At 38.2% G+C, this 19,552-nt stretch overlaps 12 protein-coding genes across 15 annotated transcripts; 3 read left to right on the top strand and 9 right to left on the bottom strand.

Annotated features, from left to right (window-relative positions):
• Positions 1 to 49: 49 nt before the first annotated feature.
• On the top strand, positions 50 to 1,093 carry LOC135140503 (RE1-silencing transcription factor B-like). The gene is made up of 2 exons (XM_064071077.1): positions 50 to 350; positions 402 to 1,093. The coding sequence occupies exons 1-2, from the start codon at positions 55 to 57 to the stop codon at positions 991 to 993; spliced, it is 888 nt and encodes a 295-aa protein (XP_063927147.1). The 5' UTR covers positions 50 to 54; the 3' UTR covers positions 994 to 1,093.
• A 222-nt stretch (positions 1,094 to 1,315) lies between these two features.
• LOC135140620 (zinc finger protein 711-like) lies at positions 1,316 to 3,820 on the bottom strand. Of its 2 annotated transcripts, XM_064071249.1 has the most exons (3): positions 3,714 to 3,820; positions 2,698 to 3,655; positions 1,316 to 2,477 (listed from the first exon to the last, which is right to left on the bottom strand). In XM_064071249.1, the coding sequence occupies exon 3, from the start codon at positions 2,455 to 2,457 to the stop codon at positions 1,390 to 1,392; it is 1,068 nt and encodes a 355-aa protein (XP_063927319.1). In that variant the 5' UTR covers positions 2,458 to 2,477; positions 2,698 to 3,655; positions 3,714 to 3,820; the 3' UTR covers positions 1,316 to 1,389. The 2 variants fall into 2 exon arrangements, with proteins under 2 accessions (XP_063927319.1, XP_063927321.1); XM_064071251.1 differs by lacking the exons at positions 2,698 to 3,655; positions 3,714 to 3,820 and adding an exon at positions 2,531 to 2,663.
• Positions 2,701 to 3,663, bottom strand: LOC135140319 (zinc finger protein 99-like). Its single transcript, XM_064070812.1, has one exon. The coding sequence runs from the start codon at positions 3,661 to 3,663 to the stop codon at positions 2,701 to 2,703; it is 963 nt and encodes a 320-aa protein (XP_063926882.1).
• Positions 3,821 to 4,231: 411 nt separating the features above from the next.
• Positions 4,232 to 5,722, top strand: LOC135140430 (zinc finger protein 142-like). Its single transcript, XM_064070970.1, has 2 exons — positions 4,232 to 4,308; positions 4,357 to 5,722. Exon 2 carries the CDS (start codon positions 4,366 to 4,368, stop codon positions 5,659 to 5,661), a length of 1,296 nt encoding a protein of 431 aa, XP_063927040.1. The 5' UTR covers positions 4,232 to 4,308; positions 4,357 to 4,365; the 3' UTR covers positions 5,662 to 5,722.
• A 178-nt stretch (positions 5,723 to 5,900) lies between these two features.
• LOC135140653 (zinc finger protein 711-like) lies at positions 5,901 to 7,013 on the bottom strand. Its single transcript, XM_064071294.1, has 2 exons — positions 6,897 to 7,013; positions 5,901 to 6,850 (listed from the first exon to the last, which is right to left on the bottom strand). The coding sequence occupies exon 2, from the start codon at positions 6,840 to 6,842 to the stop codon at positions 5,940 to 5,942; it is 903 nt and encodes a 300-aa protein (XP_063927364.1). The 5' UTR covers positions 6,843 to 6,850; positions 6,897 to 7,013; the 3' UTR covers positions 5,901 to 5,939.
• Positions 7,014 to 7,152: 139 nt separating this feature from the next.
• Positions 7,153 to 8,460, top strand: LOC135140318 (zinc finger Y-chromosomal protein 2-like). The gene has a single exon (XM_064070811.1). It carries the CDS (start codon positions 7,153 to 7,155, stop codon positions 8,458 to 8,460), a length of 1,308 nt encoding a protein of 435 aa, XP_063926881.1.
• Positions 8,461 to 8,862: 402 nt separating this feature from the next.
• LOC135140317 (zinc finger protein 761-like) lies at positions 8,863 to 10,323 on the bottom strand. Its single transcript, XM_064070810.1, has one exon. It carries the CDS (start codon positions 10,321 to 10,323, stop codon positions 8,863 to 8,865), a length of 1,461 nt encoding a protein of 486 aa, XP_063926880.1.
• Positions 10,324 to 10,596: 273 nt separating this feature from the next.
• On the bottom strand, positions 10,597 to 12,004 carry LOC135140566 (zinc finger Y-chromosomal protein 2-like). 2 transcript variants are annotated; one of them, XM_064071172.1, is made up of 3 exons: positions 11,854 to 12,004; positions 10,945 to 11,793; positions 10,802 to 10,889 (listed from the first exon to the last, which is right to left on the bottom strand). In XM_064071172.1, exons 1-3 carry the CDS (start codon positions 11,871 to 11,873, stop codon positions 10,883 to 10,885), a joined length of 876 nt encoding a protein of 291 aa, XP_063927242.1. In that variant the 5' UTR covers positions 11,874 to 12,004; the 3' UTR covers positions 10,802 to 10,882. The 2 variants fall into 2 exon arrangements, with proteins under 2 accessions (XP_063927241.1, XP_063927242.1); XM_064071171.1 differs by having other exon boundaries at positions 10,597 to 11,793.
• Positions 12,005 to 12,248: 244 nt separating this feature from the next.
• On the bottom strand, positions 12,249 to 13,133 carry LOC135140316 (RE1-silencing transcription factor-like). The gene is made up of 2 exons (XM_064070808.1): positions 13,130 to 13,133; positions 12,249 to 13,054 (listed from the first exon to the last, which is right to left on the bottom strand). The coding sequence occupies exons 1-2, from the start codon at positions 13,131 to 13,133 to the stop codon at positions 12,249 to 12,251; spliced, it is 810 nt and encodes a 269-aa protein (XP_063926878.1).
• Positions 13,134 to 13,188: 55 nt separating this feature from the next.
• Positions 13,189 to 15,946, bottom strand: LOC135140552 (zinc finger Y-chromosomal protein 1-like). Of its 2 annotated transcripts, XM_064071150.1 has the most exons (3): positions 15,771 to 15,946; positions 14,305 to 15,710; positions 13,189 to 14,259 (listed from the first exon to the last, which is right to left on the bottom strand). In XM_064071150.1, exon 2 carries the CDS (start codon positions 15,700 to 15,702, stop codon positions 14,725 to 14,727), a length of 978 nt encoding a protein of 325 aa, XP_063927220.1. In that variant the 5' UTR covers positions 15,703 to 15,710; positions 15,771 to 15,946; the 3' UTR covers positions 13,189 to 14,259; positions 14,305 to 14,724. The 2 variants fall into 2 exon arrangements, with proteins under 2 accessions (XP_063927220.1, XP_063927219.1); XM_064071149.1 differs by lacking the exon at positions 15,771 to 15,946 and having other exon boundaries at positions 14,305 to 14,718.
• A 67-nt stretch (positions 15,947 to 16,013) lies between these two features.
• LOC135140551 (zinc finger X-chromosomal protein-like) lies at positions 16,014 to 17,397 on the bottom strand. The gene is made up of 2 exons (XM_064071148.1): positions 17,328 to 17,397; positions 16,014 to 17,268 (listed from the first exon to the last, which is right to left on the bottom strand). Exon 2 carries the CDS (start codon positions 17,260 to 17,262, stop codon positions 16,096 to 16,098), a length of 1,167 nt encoding a protein of 388 aa, XP_063927218.1. The 5' UTR covers positions 17,263 to 17,268; positions 17,328 to 17,397; the 3' UTR covers positions 16,014 to 16,095.
• Positions 17,398 to 17,702: 305 nt separating this feature from the next.
• On the bottom strand, positions 17,703 to 19,199 carry LOC135140315 (zinc finger protein 711-like). The gene has a single exon (XM_064070807.1). It carries the CDS (start codon positions 19,197 to 19,199, stop codon positions 17,703 to 17,705), a length of 1,497 nt encoding a protein of 498 aa, XP_063926877.1.
• Positions 19,200 to 19,552: the final 353 nt, after the last annotated feature.

The following is a 19,552-nucleotide window of genomic DNA, read 5'->3' as shown; positions in this document are numbered from 1 at the left end:
TAGCTACTTTACAATTAAATTGAATTGTGTGCTGCATAAGCAGTTTTTGAGGTTATGTTGTTTATTTACCATGGTGTATCAATAGATTTCTTCATGCATTTCGACTGCGCTAACACAACCATCGAAACCTACTACTGTAAAAATTGCGACTTCAAAACCTTATTAACTCTCCTTTTCAAACAACACACTAAAACACACGGAGAACAAATTCCGTCAATTAAAAACTACAAGATCCGAAAGTATGTTTGTAAGAAGTGCCCCTTTGAAACCCACTCCTTGCTCATGTGGCTTCAACACACCACAGACTGTTCCAAAACCAAAATGACCCAAATCCTGGACGTTATTAAATGGTATAAGTGCAGCCGCTGCCACACCAAGTACCCCAACCCATCTGCTTTAAGGCGCCACAAATCTTCCCAACACTTGGGTCACGCTTGGTACCAATGCATAAAATGCCCATACAGAGCCAAAGAAAACTACCTTTTGAAAAGACACATCAGTGCTCGCCACCTAGACGACAAAGACATCAAATGGTATAAATGTGAACAGTGCCCGTACAAAGCCAAACAAAGCAGCAATTTAAAATCGCACATTAACATCCACCATTCACACGAAAAAGACATCAAATGGTATAAGTGCGAACACTGCATATATCAGAGTAAATATAACTCCCATTTGAAAAATCACGTAAATGCACACCACTCCCTCGACCAAAATATAAAGTGGTACGAATGTAAATTGTGTCCATACAAAACCAAACAGAACTCGAATTTGAGGCTACACGTGACTGCGCGCCATTTGGACGAGAAAGACATCAAGTGGTACGAATGCAAACATTGCCCCTACAAAACCAAAAATAACTCAAATTTGAAAAACCACACGAAGGCGCGTCACTTGAGTGCGGACGATATCAAATGGTATGAGTGTGGGGAGTGTTGTTATAAAACTAAAAGGAATTATAGTTTGAAAAGACACATAAGTGCGCTGCATTAGTGTGAGATGTCCAACGAGTTATATAAATTAATGTTGTCAGTGTACTCTTCCAAAATTTGTCTTTCTTTTGGTAGTAAAGTGAAAATTAGCAATAAAACAAGTTTTTATTGATTCAATGCACAAAAGTGAGGTTAGAAACGACGTGTCAAAGTTATGCTCTAATTTGGTTTCTATCATTCAGATGAATTAATTAACCTTCTGTCAGTCTTTTCGGATCAAACTTTCCCTTATAAAGTCAACAGATTCATGAGAAAGTCATGCAGAAACCAAATTTTGAAACATAACCTCAAAATTTGTCAATGTATGCAACCCAAAATACACATTTTGTCAACACGACTTTATTCAATTACAAAAATTTCGAGCTTTACATCCGTGTCAATATCTCGCTATTTAAATTTAACTTCGCCGTAATCTATGTTGATCTAAATGCTGAGCATTCACATGTCTTTTCAAATGATACTTCCTTTTGCCTTTATACGGACACGCTTCACACTGAAACCACTTAATATCCCGTTCGTCCAAATGCTGCGAATTTACGTGTCCGTTTAACGACGACGCGCTTTTGGTTTTGAACGGACACTCCCTACACTCGTACCATTTCATGTCCTTTTCGTCCACATGGTGCATGACGACGTGACGCTCCAAGTGCCCTTTGTGTTTACTTTTATATGGACACTGTTGACATTCGTGCCACTTTATGTCTTGTTCGTCTGAATGTGCGGCCATTATGTGTTGTTTCAAGTTCGAGCTTCTCTTACCTTTGTACGGACACTGTTCGCATTTGTACCACTTGATGTCTTCGTCGTTCAAATGGCGAGCAATCGTGTGGTTTTTTAAGTTGCCTTTGAGTTTAGTTTGGAACGGGCATTTTTCACATTTGTGCCACTTTATGGCGTGCTCTTCGAGGTGGCGCGTGGTTATGTGTCTTTTCAATTGGCTGTTTTGTTTAGCTTTGTAGGGGCAGTCGTCACATTTGTACCATTTAATGGCGCTGTCGTCTAAATGTCGAGAGATTATGTGTCTTCTTAAGGTTGAATTCTTTTTGGTTTTGTATGGGCATTTTTGACATTTTTTGTCTGCAGCACGCGGTTTTTTGATTATGAGACAACCGATGGTATGCTGGAACCATTTCATCGCAAAATGGGTTTCAAATTCACACTTTTTACAAATGTAGCTTTTGATGACGTATTTCTCATCTTCTGGGTGTTCTTTCTTGTTGGTATGACGGGCTTGAAAGTGTTGTTTTAGCACAGTTGCTAACTCCGTTTGGAAAACACACTTCAAACAGGAATAAAATCCAATGTTATTGGTTTCACAGTCGAACTGTTGGAGAGATGGGTGGTCTTTCAGGTGGCTTACCATGAGGCAAAGAGACGTTGTAAAGAAGGGGCAAATTTTACAGTGATGAGTATTTTTACAGGAAGCTCTCAGTTTTACCATAAACTTATCCGAATCGAACGACATTGTAAATGGACGTTTTCCCCCTAAAAATTCATTAACTAACTTATTTGTGCAATTAAAATGACTTAATATTTACTTTCTAACAAAATTTTGTAGAAAATTTATTAGTCAGCTAACATAACCTCACTTATGAAGTATGCAACACACAATTCGACTAAAGTGGGGTTAGAATTAGAAACGACACATGTGTATTGTGTGTTGCATACATAACGTTGCACAAAATGGGTTCATCGTTTCATTTACTTTTTAATTAGTTTTATAGGGACACTTTTCACGCACATGTTTTTTTAAACTCGAAGTCCACTTAGTTCTAAACGGACACTTTCCGCACGCATACCACTTAATATCACTTTCTTCCGAATGACGCACGGTGTGTTGTCTCAAATTACAACTCCACTTTGTTTTAAAGTCACACTGCTCACATTGATACCACACAATGTCTTTTTCGTCCAAATGGTGGCTATTCACGTGCTTTCTTAAATAGCGGTTGCTCTTAGCCCTATATGGACACTTTTCGCACTCAAACCACTGAATACTACTTTCATCCAAGTGTCGCGCATCCATGTGTCTTTTCAAACACTGCTTTTGCCTCGTTCTGAACTCACACTTCGTGCATTCGTACCACTGTATATCCGTTTCTGCCAAATGGCGCAACTTGTGGTTTTTCAAAGAAGTGCTGTGTTTCGCTTTGTACGGACACTCACTACATTTAAACCACTTGATCAGGGTTTCATCTAGGTGCTGTGTCCTCATGTGTCGGTTCAAAGATTTTTTGTGTTTGGTTTTGTGGTTGCACTGGTTACACTTGAACCATTGGACTTTGCCGGCCAAATGATGGGGCGCGGATTTGTTTAGAGACATTGTTGGTTTAGTCTTGGCCCCCACACAAATTGAAGCATGTTGAAGCCACTTCATCGAAAAGTGGGTTGTGAAGGGGCACTTTCGACAAAGGTACTCTTGAATGGTGCATTCTTGGCGATGCTGTTGTTTGACGGTGTGTACGTTTTTGAGGTGGTGTTTGTAAAAACATATCAGCTCGGTTTGAAATTCACAGCTTTTGCAGTCGTAGGTCTCTAGACGCGCATTTTCGCAGTTAAAAGGGCGTCGAGGTAAATGGGCGTTGAGGGAAAACGATCTTGAACAGAGTGGATGAATCTTGCAATTTTTCTCTGAATGTTCAGAGGATGACATACTGCTGTACCTGCACATGGTAATTTTATTAAAGAATTAAGTGTACACCGAGACTAAGGTGTTTTTACCTAGAACGTTTGCCGACCAGACATAGTCCACCAACTGACTAAGATTTTAAGTTAATAAAACTTATCAAAGTTTTTTTCTCTTAAAAAAAACTTGGGTTAGAAATATGCCGTGTATTGTGTGTTGCCTATGCAACTTTGAGGTTATGTCAGTTTATTTTATAAATTGTACCAATTTGCTTCCGCATTATTCGCATTCAAACGGTTTGACCGTTAAATGCACATTTTGATGTTTTTTAAATTGCGCACTTGTTATTGCTTTTTTTTTTAATTCAAAGTTTGAAATTGAAATGGTAATTTTTGCTACTAACGCTAAGGTTGGCAATGAAATGACAACTGACATGATAAGACATTTCGCGCGGAAACTATTATTTGAGCATAACAACGTCTACAACCTGTGTGATAAGCGTGATTGATAGTAAAGGTATTTTTGTTTTTATTAATTAACAATCACATATGTATTAATAGTTATAAATTGTAACGTTGGTGACCCTTGAAAAGGTGCTAAATTGGTATTTTTTTTCGTTTAAAGGTTGGTACTGAATTGGCTAGTAGCCGTGCACAGCAATAGCACGTGTGTTCCGGATTGGATGTTTAGGTAAGTAAAGTGTTACTGTAATTCCCTAGTGTGATAAAACGGTTTTAGGCCCCCAAAATGTCAACTCTCGAATATTGTGAAGAACTCGCAACACGTGGGAGATCTTCATGGAAAAACGTGCACAACTGTAAACTATGTCCCTATTTTACCACATCGTTCTTCCTAATGGTAAACCACGTGCGAGGACACCGTTCATCTCAGGAAAAATTTACATGTTCGAACGCTAAAATCGAACCTTTTTACTGCAAAGACTGCGATTTTCAAACCGAATTCACGATCGTGTTCAAACAACACATCGATCAACATCAAAAAGAATCTCGAGACGATTTACCAAACGAGGACTTGGTTATCCAAAACTACGTGTGCGAAAAATGCGACTTCGAAACAAATTTCGTGTTAAAGTGGCTCCAACATGTTTCAGCATGCCCAGGGAAGAAAAAAAACCTCGAAAGTGAAAAAAATCTAACATACCATATCGGCTGGATGCTACTTGACGAAAACCGGTATTTACGACACAACATGGACAAGCGGCCTGCATGTGACAAGTGTCCATTTAAATGTCAAAGCAAAATCGACTTAAGGAACCACAGAAATCGCATCCACGCAGAAGAACAATATTCTGAGTGGCACAAATGTGACAAGTGTCCATTTAAAAGCGAATTCAAAAGTCAATTACAAAGACACATCAATTCGTTACACTTGAACGAACGCCTTAAATGGTACAAATGCAAAGAGTGTCCGTTCAAAACTAAAGATGAAGCGTCTTTACGCTTACACGTGAAACACCTAGATGAAAAAAAAAAGTGGAAGGAATGTGAAGATTGCGCCTACAGGAACAAACAGCTCTCATACTTAAAAGCTCGTATAACTTGTCGACATCTAAACAAAGACAAAGTCAAGCGGTACAAATGCGAAAATTGCCCCTTCGAAACCGCTTACCATTCGTCTTTAAAAAAACACGTGATTTGTCTACATTTGGATGACAAAGAAGTTAAGTGGTACGAATGCGAAGAGTGTCCTTATAGAAGCAAACTCGAGAAAGGTTTAAGGATGCACGTAGAACGTAAACATTCAAACACACTAGAAGAGTATAAGTGTGAGTACTGTTCTTATAAAAGTAATGCGAAGAAAAATTTAAAAAGACATGTGATGGTCCATTTGAACATCAGATCGCATCAGTGCGAATATTGTCCGTACAAGGCCAAAGACAAAACTTCTTTAAAGTGTCACATAAACAACCGCCATTTGGACGGGACGGATGTTAAGTGGTACAAATGCGAATACTGTCCTTTCAAAAGTAAAAACGGGTCGTCTTACAATTACCATAAAAAACACTCGTGGAGGTGTGGTTAATTTAATATAAGTTGGGTGTATTGTGCAATTATTAACGCAGAAAATAAAAATTAATAATGAACAAAGCAAAAACTGTTTTATTAACTTATGAAAACGCTCAAGAGTGGTTAGAAAATACAGGTGTATTGTGTGTTGCATACGTAACTTTGAGGTTATGTTTCTTTAAATTTTATTTTATTAATTTATTTACACATTTAAAACAATTTATCAAAACAAACACAACTAAAATGGGCAACTCATTAATAAAGAAACAATTTTAATACAAAATATAAAACGTGTTATACATGTCTTTTTCTGTGATCATAAAAATACGACGAATTTTTAGTCTTGTAAGGACAGTGCTCGCAGTTGTACCATTTAGCTTCCGCCCCATCCAAATGCCGGTAATTTATGTGACACTTTAAAGCAGAAATGTACTTCGTCTTGTACGGACAATACTCACATTCATACGATTTGATCTCCACATGAACCGCAACGTGCCTTTTTAGGTTACTTTTCGCTTTAGTTTTATATGAACAGCGCGCACATTCATACCATCTCGGTTTTTTCGAGTGGACACGATTTATGTGCCCCCTTAAATTCGAATTGGATTTGGTTTTAAAAGGACACTCTTCGCATTCGTACCATTTCAGTTCTTTTTCGCACAAATGTCGCGTATTTACGTGCTTTTTTAAATTCCCAGAATGTTTAGTTTTGTATGGGCAATTGTCACATTCGTACCACTTAATTTTTTCTTCGGATAAGTGGTTCGTAGTCACGTGTCTTTTTAAATATTTTTCGTGCTTAGTGGTGAATGGGCACTCTTTGCATTCGTACCATTTAATAATGTCTTCGTCATTCAAGTGGACGATGTTTTTGTGTCTTTTCACGGTGGTTTTAGTTTTCGTTTCACGAGGATATTTTTCAGCATCTTGTTCATGATTTAGACTCCGTTTTCTTTTGATTCTTGTGCATGCCGAACAATGTTGAAGCAACTTCAACGAGAAATTTGTTTCAAAGTTGCATTTTTCGCAAACATAACTTTTTACAATGAAGTCCTCACTTGATAAATCTTCTCTGAATTCTCTCTTGATGCAGTGATGTTTATTACAGTGTTGTTTGAACAGAAGCGCTAATTCAGTCTTAAAATCGCAGTTTTTACAGCAATAGGCTTCAATTTTGATAATGTGGCATGTTGACATTTTTTTAGCTAAAATTTATTATTACACTAAGGAAGCAAATTCATTTTTGGTTACCTAAATCGCTACACGGTCAATCCTGGAACTGATCGTCTGTGATTAAACTGAAAATCTCTCAAATACCTAAACATTAATAAAACTATGTTCTTTGTTGATTGACTGACAAGTTAGGTTAGAAACATGTGTATTGTGTGTTGCATACGCAGCTTTGAGGTTATGTCAAATCATTTTTATTCATTTAAATTACGGTTTAATTGTATTTGAACAAGGTTGTGGTAAGAAAAGTGTGACAAAACGGTTTCAGACAACCAAAATGTCAATTTTGGAGTACTCTGAATCTCTTCAAGCAGTGGGAAAATCTTCATGGAAAAACGTCCACAACTGTAAACAGTGCCCCCATTTTACAACGTCACTGTTGGGTATGGTGAACCACGTGCGACGACACCGCACCCCCCTGGAAAAATTTACTTGCTCCAATGCCGAAATTGAGTTGTTTTACTGTAAAGACTGTGATTTTAAAACAGAACTAACAATTCTGTTCAAACAACACCTTAGTAAACATGACAAGAAAGACGATTTGTCAAGTCACGACTTTGTTATACAAAAGTACGTTTGCGAAAAATGCGACTTTGAAACAAATCTGTCGTTGAAGTGGCTTCAGCACACTGCAGCATGCACTGGGAAAAAAAGTGTTACCGAAGAAATACATTGGTACTACTGTACGCAATGCCCCTACAAAGCTAAATACAAAAATTATTTACGACGTCACACCGAAAATTGCCATTTGAGCAAGCGGTACGCTTGTGACAAGTGTCCCTATAAAAGTAGACGTCGGAAATGTTTAAGAATCCACGTAAATTGTGTCCATTTAGACGAAAAAGACGCCGAATGGCACAAGTGCGAAAAGTGTCCTTTCAAAACCAAGTCAAAAACTAGTTTAAAAAGACACTCCGACAGCTTACATGTTGTTCAGTGGCACCAATGTGTCCAGTGTCCGTTCACAACCAAGCATAAAAGATATTTAAAAACCCACGTGGCTGTGAAACACGTAGACGAAGAAAAAATTAGGTGGTTTGAATGTAAAAATTGTCCATACAAAACCAAACGAATGTCGTATTTAAAAAGTCACGTTACGTTCCAACATCTAGACGAAGAAAAAAATAAGTGGTTTAAATGCGAAAATTGTCCATTCAAAACTACGTACAAATCGAGTTTAAAAAATCATATGATTTGTCGACATTTGGACGAAAAAGAAGTTAAGTGGTACGAATGCGAAGAGTGTTCTTTTAAAACTAAACTTCAGAAGAGTTTAAAGATGCACATAAATCGTAATCATTCGAAAACATCAGAACTATATGAATGTAAGTTCTGTTCCTATAAAAGTGAAGCCAAACGGAATTTAATAAGGCATGGGAAAGTCCATTTGGACGTCAGATCCTATAACTGCGAAGATTGTCCGTACAAGGCGAAAGACAAAACTTGTTTAAAGCGCCATATAAACAACCATCATTTGGATGGGACGGATATTAAATGGTACAAATGCGAACACTGTCCTTACAAGAGTAAAAATGGGTCCACTTTGTATCACCACAAAAAGTACAATTGTAGTTGTAAGATTTAATTTATAAACATTAAGTGCGATGTTGTATCTTGGGTTTTTTTTCATTAAAGTTTTTAAGGAACAAGAAAATTGAAATTTTATTTTTTACATTGTAAACGCTTAGAAGTTGGGATATAAATACGATGTGTATTGTGTGTTGCATACACAACTTTGAGGTTATGTCATTTTATTTTTATTAAATTGTTTAAAAATGTAAAATAATTATCACTGACACTAAATACGCTAAATTTTTAGAATCAACACGTCTAGATCTACATCGGTGAATTTTTTGAGGATACAGATTATACTGTACATTAAATTCATTAAAACACCACAATTCAGTTTTTTCTTCAAGTTTTAATGAAAAGATGGTTACAAAACATAAAACATGTTCCAACAATTACCTCACCAAACTAAAACGAACTATATCTTACACATATTTTTCCTATGATGATAAAAATTCGATGAATTTTTAGTCTCATAAGGACAGTGTTCGCACTTGTACCACTTCACTTCCGCCCCAGCCAAATGTAGATAATTTCTATGCCGCCTCAAATCGAACGTGCGTTTCGTCTTATACGGACAAAATTCGCACTGATACGATTTTTCCCTCGAATGGACCACTGCATGCCGTTTAAAATTTGTTTTCGATTTACTTTTATACGAACAGATGGCACATTGGTAGCACTCTAATTTTTTTAAATGCACGACCTTTTCTTTTTTGGATGAATGCTGACTATTCACGTGTCGTTGCAAATTCCACAAATGTCTAGATTTGAACGTGCAATCTTCACATTCGTACCACTTGACTTTTTTTTCGTCTAAATGCTTCAAAATTCGGTGTCTGTTTAAATTTCCCCTGATCTCAGTTTTAAACGGACACTCTTTGCAATGCAACCATGTAATGTCTTCTTCGTTTGAGTGCGTAATTATTCTGTGTTTGTTTAAATCGGTTTTTGTCGTGGTCCTGAATGGGAATTTTTTGCACTTCACTTCGGCGTCCTTTTTATGTAAATGGAATCGCTGGATGTGGCGTTTTAAATTTCCTTTATGACTAGTGGTAAATGGACAATTTACACATTTATGGCCTTTTTTGCGGTCTTGGTGTTTTACATTTACGTGGAGTTTTAAACTGGATTTATACTTTGTTTTGAATTCACATTCATCGCATTCGTACCATTTAACGTCTTGTTCGTGCATGTGTATGAACTTCAAGTGCTGATTTAAACTCTTTTTTAACCTACTTTTGAAAGAACATTTTTCGCACTTGTGCCATTCACCATCTTGTTCATCTAAGTGGCTCATTTTCATGTGGAAACGAATACTTTGTTTATATGGAGTAGTATATGGACACTTGTCGCACCTATACAGCTTGTTCAAATCGTGTTTTCTTGAATGACGTTTTAAATTTCTTTTGACTTTAGTTTTGTAGGAACATTCCCCACAATAATACCAACATATTCCGTCATTCTGTTTCAGAGAACTCACATTTTGAGGAGTTTCTTTCGTCCCTGTGCACTCTGAAGTATGCCGAAGCCACTTTATCCAGAAATTTGATCCAAAGTCGCATTTTTCGCAAACATAATTTTGTACACTGAAGACTTCACTTGATAGATCTTTTCCAGATTCTTCCTTATTGCCGTGATGCTCGTTAATGTGTACTTTGAACAGAATCGTTAGTTCTGTTTTAAAATCGCAGTCTTTACAATAATACGCTTCGATTTCGTGGTGACAAGCGAATTTTTTCACGGGGAAACGGTGTCGTCTCACGTGGTTTATCATACCCAAAAGCGATGTCGTAAAATAGGCGCACAGTTTACAGTTGTGGACGTTTTTCCATGATGATCTTTCCGAACTTTGAAGAGATTCAGAATATTCCAACATTTTGGCTGGTTCACACTAACCTAACTTTTTTACGTCAAAAATGACACTTCAATTATTTGATGAATAAGAATATTTTACTGCACTTTAGACGATGTTAATTTCACCAAAAACAAAGTCAGACTATTCCAAATAATTCTAAATAAAAATTAAAAACTTTTGCATAGAATTTTAGTCTCTAATAATTCTATGAACTTTTGGGTAGCATAACCTCAAAAACCAAAGATCTGTGTGCGATAGGCAACATACAATACACCAAAAAATTTGTACACGATGTAGCAACAAAAATACGCATTTATTAAACAAAAATATCTCCATTGGTTGTTAAAGTACAATCAAACGCTGATTTCATCCCCGTAATGTCTTGCTTTCACATGCCTCTTCAAATCAAACCTCTTTTTACTCCTATACGGGCACTTTTGGCACTCGTGCCATTTAACCTCCTTCTCGTCCAAATGGCACGAATTCACGTGGTACTTCAGGCGCGACTTTTGCTTAGCTTTATAAGAGCACTCCTTACACTTGTACCACTTAATCTCCTGGTCATCCAGATGCCTCACAATCACGTGCTGCTTCAAATTATGACTATAAACCGTTTTAAAAGGGCACTTTTTGCATTCGTACCATTTAATATCCTTCTTATCCAAGTGCCGCCTCACCGTGTGACATTTCAAAAGAAAATTCTGCTTAGTCTTGTACGGACACTCCTTGCACTCGTACCACTTAATCTCCTCCTCATCCAAATGCACATTATTCATGTGCCTTTTCAAATTATAGTCCTGTTTAGTCTTGAAAGAGCACACCCCACATTCGTGCCATTTGACATCCTCATCTTGCAAATGCAGCCTGTTTATGTGATTTTTCAAATAATAGTTTCTCTTAGTTTTAAAAGGACACTTGTCACACTTGTACCACTTGATGTCTTTCTCGTCCAAATGTTGCGCGATTACGTGCTTCTTCAAACATGAGGTCTGTTTCGACTTGTAGGGGCACTGCTCACATTTATACCACCGGATGTCTTTTTCGTCCAAGTGGTGGCGTTTCACGTGACGCTGCAAATAAGATCTGTGTTTAGCTTTGTATGGACACTTTGTGCATTGCTGCCAACGGATGTCGTCTTCGGTGATATGTTTCGAGCTTTTGTGGAGGTTTAAATTCCACCTGTATTTAGACTTATAGTCGCACTGGTCACAATTGTACCACGTAAAAACGTTTTTTCTTGAATTTTTAGTGGTTATTTTGCTACAAGTGGACGCATGCTGAAGCCACTTTATTAAAAAATGGGTGTCAAAGGAGCACTTGTTACAGATGTATTTCTGGATGGAGGGTTCAACCTGGTGTTCTTGTTTGATGTTGGTGTGGTTGTGACGATGGAGTTTATAAAAGAGGGTTAATTCGGTGTGGAAATTGCAATCTTTGCAATGGTAGACTTCGATGCGATTTTTACAGTCAAAGTGGGTCATCATGAATCGCCTAAAATCACCATTTGGTTAAATTTTTATTAAAAGAATAAAAATTAAGCGTCAACATAACCTCAAAATTTGACTTCTCATTTATCCTTAAATGCATAAGCGGTTAAATTTTGTGCAATTGCAGCCACGTGTGCTTCATTTTATGTGTAAATTTAGTGGAAACTTTCACATTTGCTAATAATATTTCATATATTAAAAAAAAATAGGAACTACATAACCTCACATTTTGAAACAAGTTATACAACACACAATTCACTATCAAAATATACACAAACTTAATTATTTATATAATTTATTTTATAAAACGTCGTTAAACCTCTCATTAATCAACTATGTTCAAATTATAATCAATTAAAATGTGCTGTTTTCCAATAACCAGTAATAACATAATTTAAAATAAGTTATGCAACACACAATTCAATATTATTAATCCTCTACCAATTGTAGGGGCACTCTTTACAAATGACAACCGTTCACATGCCTCCTCAAATTGGCATACTGCTTGGACCTGTACCGACACACTTCGCATTCGTACCATTTAACGCTCTCCTTATCCAAGTGATGCGCATTTACGTGAATTTTCAAATGCGCGTTCCGTTTAGCTTTGTACGAACACCTATCACATTTGTACCACTTGATGTCTTTCTCGCTGCAGTGGCGTTCCTTGACGTGCTTCTTTAAATTCGCTTTACGTCTCGAGCGGTGTGGGCACTGATCACACTTGAACCACTTCACGTCTTGGTCGTGCACTTTTACGTGTCGCTGCAAATAAATTTTGTGTTTGGCTATGTAGGTACATTTCGGGCAGGGGTGCCAACGGATTTCGTTTTCGGTCGGGTGTTTCGCGCTCTTGTGCATGTTTAAGTTGCATTTGTATTTGGATTTGTAGTTGCATCGGTCGCAACTGAACAAAGTGTAGATGTTTTTTCGGTGGGGGTTTTGTTTGGTTCGGGTACACGTTGTGATGTGCTGGAACCACTTCAAAGAGAAATGGGTGTCGAAATTGCACTTGTCGCACGTGTATTTGGGGATGGGGTAGTCAGGGGGCTGTTTAGTTTTGTGGTGGTTTTTGAGGTGGCGTTTAAAAAGGAGGGTCAGTCCCGTCTGGAAATAGCACTCTTTGCAGTAGTACACTTCGATCTGGCTATTCTGGCAGTTGAAATTGAGAAAAAGCGACTTATCGAGTAACATAACCTCAAAAATCAGTTGAGCGAAAAATAGATTAACGACGTGCCAAAATTCGTTTCTAACTAATCTTGGGTCTACGAATACGACATCGTTTGTAAATTTGTCCACAAATCACGAATAATATTAAAAATACTTTCCAATTAACACACACATAGCTCAAACATAACCTCAAAAAAATCGCATATATGCAACACACAATACACACCAGCTCGTTTTTAAATCTTTATTGATACATATAAATTTAGTGTCTCCTTTTTACGTGCGTTTTCAAGTCAGAACTGTGTTTAGCTTTAAAAGCACATTCTGTGCACTTGTGCCACTTAACCTCCTTTTCGTCCAAGTGGTGATTGATCCTGTGACTACGCAAACTCGAGCTGTCTTTGGCTTTAAACGGGCACTCTTTGCATTCATACCACTTGACGTGCTCTTCGTCCAAATGATGCACGTTTATGTGTAAATTTAAAGCTGATTTGTGTTTCGTTTTGTATGTACAGTTTTCACAGTGATACCACTTGACGTCCTTGTCGTCCAGGTGGCGACTGATCGTGTGGCTGCGTAAAACCGAACTGTCTTTAGCTTTGTACGGACATTCCTTACACTGAAACCATTTGACGTCGTTTTCGTCCAAGTGATGAACGTTAATGTGCACCCGTAAAGCCGACTTGTGTTTAGTTTTGTATGGACATTTGTTACACGTATGCCACTGAATATTGTCGTCTTCTGAGTGCTGGAATTTCACGTGTCTGGTTAAGTCGCTTTTTTGTTTTGATTTGTATGGACATTTGGCACATTCTTGCCATTGAATATCTTGTTTCGGGTGGTGTCTATAAGTGTGGCGTTTTAAATTCGAACTGTATTTGGTTTTGTATGGACACTCGTGACATTCGGACCATTTAATATCCGCACGGGTTGTACATTTCGCTTGAATTTTGTTATTCCGAGTCAGACATGTCGTAGTATGTTGATACCACTTAATCAAAAAGTGGGTTTCAAACCTACAGCGTTCACACACGTACGTTTGAATCGTGTATTCGGTTTCTTTTTTGACGTTGTGGTGTTTCTCAACGTGTTGTTTGAAAAGTAGGGTTAGGTCTGTCTGAAAGTTGCAGTTTTTGCAGAGAAAGGGTTCGATGTTGCTATTTTCACACTTGAAAGGTACCCCTGAGGAACAGTGGAGTCTCATGTGGTTCGCCAGGAGGAAAAATGAGGTCGTAGAATAGGGGCAAACTTCACAGTGGTGCACAAAATTTTCTGAATCCAGAATTGACATTGTAGTAAACTAAAAGACATCATGTAACTTGTCCCCAATTAAGTCTTACCTTACCTCATTATCAAAATAAAGTTCTTAACCTAACCTCAAAATCGAGCCAGTCAATTTTCAGCTTGTTCTTGTAATTACGAACACCATTTATGTTAAATTAACACGACAAAACGCTATTTCTCGACTTAAATAACACAAACTTGTTCTATTTTGATTGTTTATTGCCCAAAATTAACATGACAGAAGCAGAAATGTCAAATTTAGTTACTTTTGTTTTATAACTAGAAGCCCCAAACCAATAAACAAAAAAATAATCATTATTAGTCCAAATGGTGCGTAAAATTGGGCGTTTGCGTCTTTGTTCGTTTCACTCCAGTGACAAATCACCCACAAGCGAAAGTTTCAGCAACTTTAAAGTACTAATAAAACAACACAACCTCACTTTATCACCCACCGCGTGTATGCAACCCACTATACACATCGTTACTTATCCATATGCCTCGCAATCATGTGACATTTCAAATGGTAGCTCTGTTTGGCCTTATAAGGACACTTTTCGCACCCGAACCACTTCACCTCCCCCTTACTTAAGTGCCTCGCATTCACGTGCCTCATCAAATCACACTTCTGCTTACTTTTGTAATCGCACTTGTCGCAGTCGAACCACGTAACTTCCTTCCTCTCCGAATGCTGTCGCTTCATGTGTTTGTTCAAATTCGAGCTGAACTTGCTCTTGTAGCTGCACTCTTTGCACCCGTACCACTTGACTCTTTCCACGTCCACGTGGATCGCGTTCACGTGGCTTTTTAAATTCGAGACTTGTTTAGCTTTGAATGGACATTGTTCACACTTGTACCACTTGATGTTCTCTCCGAGCGAATGGTGCGCGTTGATGTGCGATTTCAAAATGTATCTTTTTTTGGCTTTGTAGGGACATTCGTCACATTTGTGCCACTTGACGTCTTCTTCGTTCGTGTGCCAGGCGTTTATGTGTCGCTTTAGGTAGCCTTTATGTTTGGCTTTGTATGAACAGGACGGACAGTGGAACCAACGAATTTCTGTGTCGTTGGTGTGTTGGAGGATTTTGTGGGTTTTTAGAGATTCTTTTATTTTGTATTTGCGCTCGCACTGGTCGCAGTAGTACCATGTGGTGACTGTGGTGCGGAGGTCTTCGAGAGAAGCCATGATTTGGCTGGTTTCGGTTAATCGGAAGCAAGCAATGGCGTGCTGAAGCCATTTCATTACGAAGTGGGTTTCAAAGTCGCACTTTTGACAAACGTAGCTGCGGATGGATTCTTCTTTTGTTAAACCTTCGTATTTGTGGTCTTGGAGGTGCAGTTTGAAACGAAGGGTTAGTTTGGTCTGGTAACTACACTGGGTGCAATGGTACTTCTCGATGGGGGCATTTTCGCACTCGAAGGGGCTTATCCTTGAATAGGGGAATCCAAACATGCTCGCCATAATAAATTCTGAAATAGTATTTTTTTAATTATTTAGTGTCACGTGGAAGAAATCAATTTTTTTTTTACCTGTTATAACATAACCTCACAATTTCTATTTCTGCATAGAACCACGTTTGATTCAGCTAGAGCCTCAAGTCACTCGAAAACTCGTGTTTTTCATTCTTTATCGTCTTTAAAACCGATTTTTGTGTTTAAACTATTCTTTTACCAACAAAGAACAACTGTATCAAACGTCAACACAGCAATGTATGCAACACACAATACATATTTTGAAAACTCAGTCAATTTTGGTGTTAAATCAGTAACAACTTTTCTACCAAACTTTGTTTTATTATAAACACACATAGGAGATCTTTTAATCTAAAATCTATAACTCCAACGAAAAGAATAACTACTTTCTCCCCTTATGTCTCGAAAAAATGTGTTTCTTCAAATGCGCGCTCTGTTTACCCTTATACGGACACATTTTACACTCGAACCATTTAATCTCCTCCCCTTCCGAGTGTCGCGCGTTCACGTGAACATCCAAATTCGCTTTACGTTTGGCTTTGTACGTACACTTGTCACACTTAAACCACCTAATATCCGACTCAGCATCCGAATGTCGCGCATTTATGTGTGTCTTTAAGTGAAAATTTCTCTTAGCTTTGTACGGGCACTCTTGACAATAAAACCACTTGATGTCTTTTTCGTTCAAATGTCGTGCATTGTTGTGACTTTTCAAATCGCCTTTCTGTTTAGTTTTATACGGACACTTGTCACATTCGTACCATTTAATTTCCGGACCGTCTGAACAGTGCGTAATTACGTGTCTTTGCAGTTGTGCTTTTTGTTTAGCTTTGTATGGACACTGTTTGCATTCGTACCACTTAATATCGTGCTCGTCTAGGTGCAATCGACTCACGTGTTTTCTTAAATTGGAATTATATTTAGTTTTGAATTGGCACTTTCCACATTGGTACCACTTAATGCTGTGCTCGTCCTTGTGGTGCACGTTCATGTGGCAGCTCAAGGACGAGTGGTGCTTGGCTTTAAACGGACACTTTTTGCACTTGTTCCATTTAATATCGTTCTCGTTTGAACAGTGTACGTTCATGTGTTTGTTCAAACCTGTTCTGTACTTGGTTTTGTAGGCACATTTTTCACACAAGTACCAGCGGATTTCGTCGTCACTGGCGTGTCTCAGGAGAATATGTTCCTTCAAAGCGTACTTTGTTTTGTATTTACAGTCACACTGCTCACAGAACCAAATGTACGCCTCTTTAGAAGTCACTAGCTTGTCTTTATGTCCTGAACATATTATCTGGTGTTGAAACCACTTCATCGAGAAGTACGTTTCAAAGTTGCAGTGTGCACAAACATAGTTTCGAATGATGTGGTTGCGTACTGATTCGTTGTCTCGGAGGTGCCTCTTGAGGTGCTGTTTGAAAAGAAGGGTTAGTTCAGTCTGGAAGGTGCAGTCTTTGCACGAAAACGCTTCAAGTTTGCTATTTTCACACCTGAAATGTCGCAAGGATGAGTAGTGGCCCGACTTTACGGAGTATTCTAGAATCGACATTTTTGCCTAAAATTATACATTGGTTGTTTTATTACGTTATAAAAGTGGCCACTACACCGTCTTACTTCTTATTGTGTTCGAATTTTGTAAACACTTTTACAAAATTTCATCAACATAACCTCAAAGTTGGGTGACATATGCAACACACAATACACCCATTTTTTTGACAAATTGCTCGAAATTAAAAATAAAACCCATCTTCGCGGAACTAAATTATTAATAAGGAACATAATAAGCGAAATTAGTTATTAGAACATAAAATTGTAATAAAATCAATTTCGTCCACAAACAAAATTGTCAATTGCAGCAACTATCACCAGTAGATGGCGCCATTAAATTTTCACTGCAAGCTAAAGAGCGCGAAATTTGACTTTTTAACACACAATCAAACCCAGAACTATTGAAAATTTATTAATTAAAGAAATACAACAATCACCGTGCTATTTTGTCTGCGTATGTCGCGCAATCATGTGTTTCCTCAAGTGGGCGTTTTGTTTACCCCTATACGGACACAGGGTGCACTCAAACCACGTAATTTCGTCCCCCTCCAAATGCCTTGCGTTCACGTGAGCTTCCAAATCACCTTTTCGTTTGGCTTTGTAAGCACACTTGTCACATTCATACCGCTTAACACCTACAGAATTCGCATCCAGATGGCGCGCATTCACGTGACTTTTCAAATGACAGTTTCTTTTAGCTCTGTATGGACACTCCGTGCAGCAAAACCACTTTATGTCACTATCGTCCATATGTCGCGCGTTTATGTGAATTTTCAAGTCCCATTTGAGTTTGGATTTGTACGGGCACTTGTCACACTGGTAGCTTTTAGGTTCTTTTGTTTTAACAACCCTGGATTTCCCCGAATGGCGCGACTTTATGTGAGTTTTCAAATGAAAATTCCTTTTAGCTTTGTACGGACATTCTTTACAGTAGTGCCACTTAATGTCTTCGTCGTTCAAGTGTCGGGAATTAGTGTGACTTTTTAATAGTCCTTTGAGTTTAGTTTTATATTGGCATTTATCACATTCGTACCACTCCACATCAGGACCATCCGAATGATGGGTGATTATGTGTCTCTGTAAATGCGCTTTTTGTTTGGCTTTGTACTCACACACGTGACATTCGTGCCATTTAATCTCTTGCTGGTCTAAATGAAATCTTCGGACGTGTTGGTGCAACGAAGTGTTGTGTTTCGTTCGAAATTCACACTTGTCACACTCGTACCACTTGGCACTGTGGACATCAGAGTGGTGCACGTTCACGTGGCACCGTAAAGACGACTGATGTTTAGCCTTAAAAGTACACACTTTGCATTGATACCATTTCACGTCACTTTCGTCCAAATGGTGCACATTCATGTGGTTTCTTAATCCCGCTTTATATTTAGTCCTGTAGGCACAAATTTCGCACAAAAACCAGCGGATTTCGTCGTCGTGTGAATGTTTCACCATAATGTGCGCCTTCAAGGCGTATTTCGTTTTATATTTACAATCACACTCCTCACAAAACCACGTGTAGGCGGCTTTCTTCGTTTCATCTTCATCAAAAATTAATTTTTCTGCGCTTCCAGGACACTCTAGTTGGTGTTGAAGCCACTTGATCGAAAAGTGGGTTTCGAAGTTGCACTTGGCGCAAACGTAGTTACGGATGGTGTGTGGGTCGTCTGTGGAATCTTTGTTTAGTCGGTGATGGGTTTCCTGGTGTTGTTTGAAAAGAAGGGTTAGTTCGGTTTGGAAGTTGCACTGTTTGCATGAGTATAGTTCGAGATTGCTGCTTTCACACTTGAAATGCAGCAGCGATGAATGGTGGATCTTGCGGTGGTGCGCCAGGCGGAGGTTGGAGACCGTAAAGTAGGAACAAGCGTCGCAGGTGTGGACTTTCACGGGGCAAAGCTCCGGTTTTGTTAAAGACTTCTCGGGGTATTCCCAAAGTGACATGTTGCCTAAATTCAAAGAGTGTTACAAAATTGTTCAAAATACTTTTCGAAAACATAACCTACAATATTTGGGAAAGTATGCAACACAGAGTACACGAGTGACAGTTCGTTGATAGATAGGCAACACACAATACACTTGTGTTAAGCTGTCACCAAAAATAAATTAGAACTGAACAAATAAATAGAATGTGAATGAAAATTAGAAAGATACAAAACCAAATACCGCAAATTATTGTGTAAATTAAACTGATATAAGATTTTTTTCTCACGTGAAAATTAAACGTCAAAAGGTGGCGCCACTGTCGACTCAACAATGCCAACCTTAACAAAATCAAACTTCAACCAGTTGCCCCA

Source organism: Zophobas morio, unplaced genomic scaffold, assembly GCF_036711695.1.
Source record: "Zophobas morio isolate AGI-343-1 ecotype UQ-CSIRO unplaced genomic scaffold, CSIRO_AGI_Zmor_V1 ptg000040l, whole genome shotgun sequence".
NCBI lineage: Eukaryota > Metazoa > Arthropoda > Insecta > Coleoptera > Tenebrionidae > Zophobas > Zophobas morio.
Note: the sequence above shows the minus strand (reverse complement) of the source record. Positions and strands in the feature narration are given on the sequence as shown.

What these genes read in the sequence shown, in the direction of transcription:
- LOC135140503 (XM_064071077.1), top strand. Translation starts at nt 55, where the DNA reads ATGTTGTTTATTTACCATGGTGTATCAATAGATTTCTTCATGCATTTC. An exon ending in ATCCTGGACGTTATTAAATG is followed by an intron (nt 351 to 401) that starts GTATAAGTGCAG and finishes ATCTGCTTTAAG; the next exon opens with GCGCCACAAATCTTCCCAAC.
- LOC135140620 (XM_064071249.1), bottom strand. Translation starts at nt 2,457, where the DNA reads ATGTCGTTCGATTCGGATAAGTTTATGGTAAAACTGAGAGCTTCCTGT.
- LOC135140319 (XM_064070812.1), bottom strand. Translation starts at nt 3,663, where the DNA reads ATGTGCAGGTACAGCAGTATGTCATCCTCTGAACATTCAGAGAAAAAT.
- LOC135140430 (XM_064070970.1), top strand. Translation starts at nt 4,366, where the DNA reads ATGTCAACTCTCGAATATTGTGAAGAACTCGCAACACGTGGGAGATCT.
- LOC135140653 (XM_064071294.1), bottom strand. Translation starts at nt 6,842, where the DNA reads ATGTCAACATGCCACATTATCAAAATTGAAGCCTATTGCTGTAAAAAC.
- LOC135140318 (XM_064070811.1), top strand. Translation starts at nt 7,153, where the DNA reads ATGTCAATTTTGGAGTACTCTGAATCTCTTCAAGCAGTGGGAAAATCT.
- LOC135140317 (XM_064070810.1), bottom strand. Translation starts at nt 10,323, where the DNA reads ATGTTGGAATATTCTGAATCTCTTCAAAGTTCGGAAAGATCATCATGG.
- LOC135140566 (XM_064071171.1), bottom strand. Translation starts at nt 11,873, where the DNA reads ATGAGAAGTCAAATTTTGAG. An exon ending in ATGAGAAGTCAAATTTTGAG is followed by an intron (nt 11,794 to 11,853) that starts GTTATGTTGACG and finishes TGGTGATTTTAG; the next exon opens with GCGATTCATGATGACCCACT.
- LOC135140552 (XM_064071149.1), bottom strand. Translation starts at nt 14,250, where the DNA reads ATGTCAATTCTGGATTCAGAAAATTTTGTGCACCACTGTGAAGTTTGC.
- LOC135140551 (XM_064071148.1), bottom strand. Translation starts at nt 17,262, where the DNA reads ATGTCGATTCTAGAATACTCCGTAAAGTCGGGCCACTACTCATCCTTG.
- LOC135140315 (XM_064070807.1), bottom strand. Translation starts at nt 19,199, where the DNA reads ATGTCACTTTGGGAATACCCCGAGAAGTCTTTAACAAAACCGGAGCTT.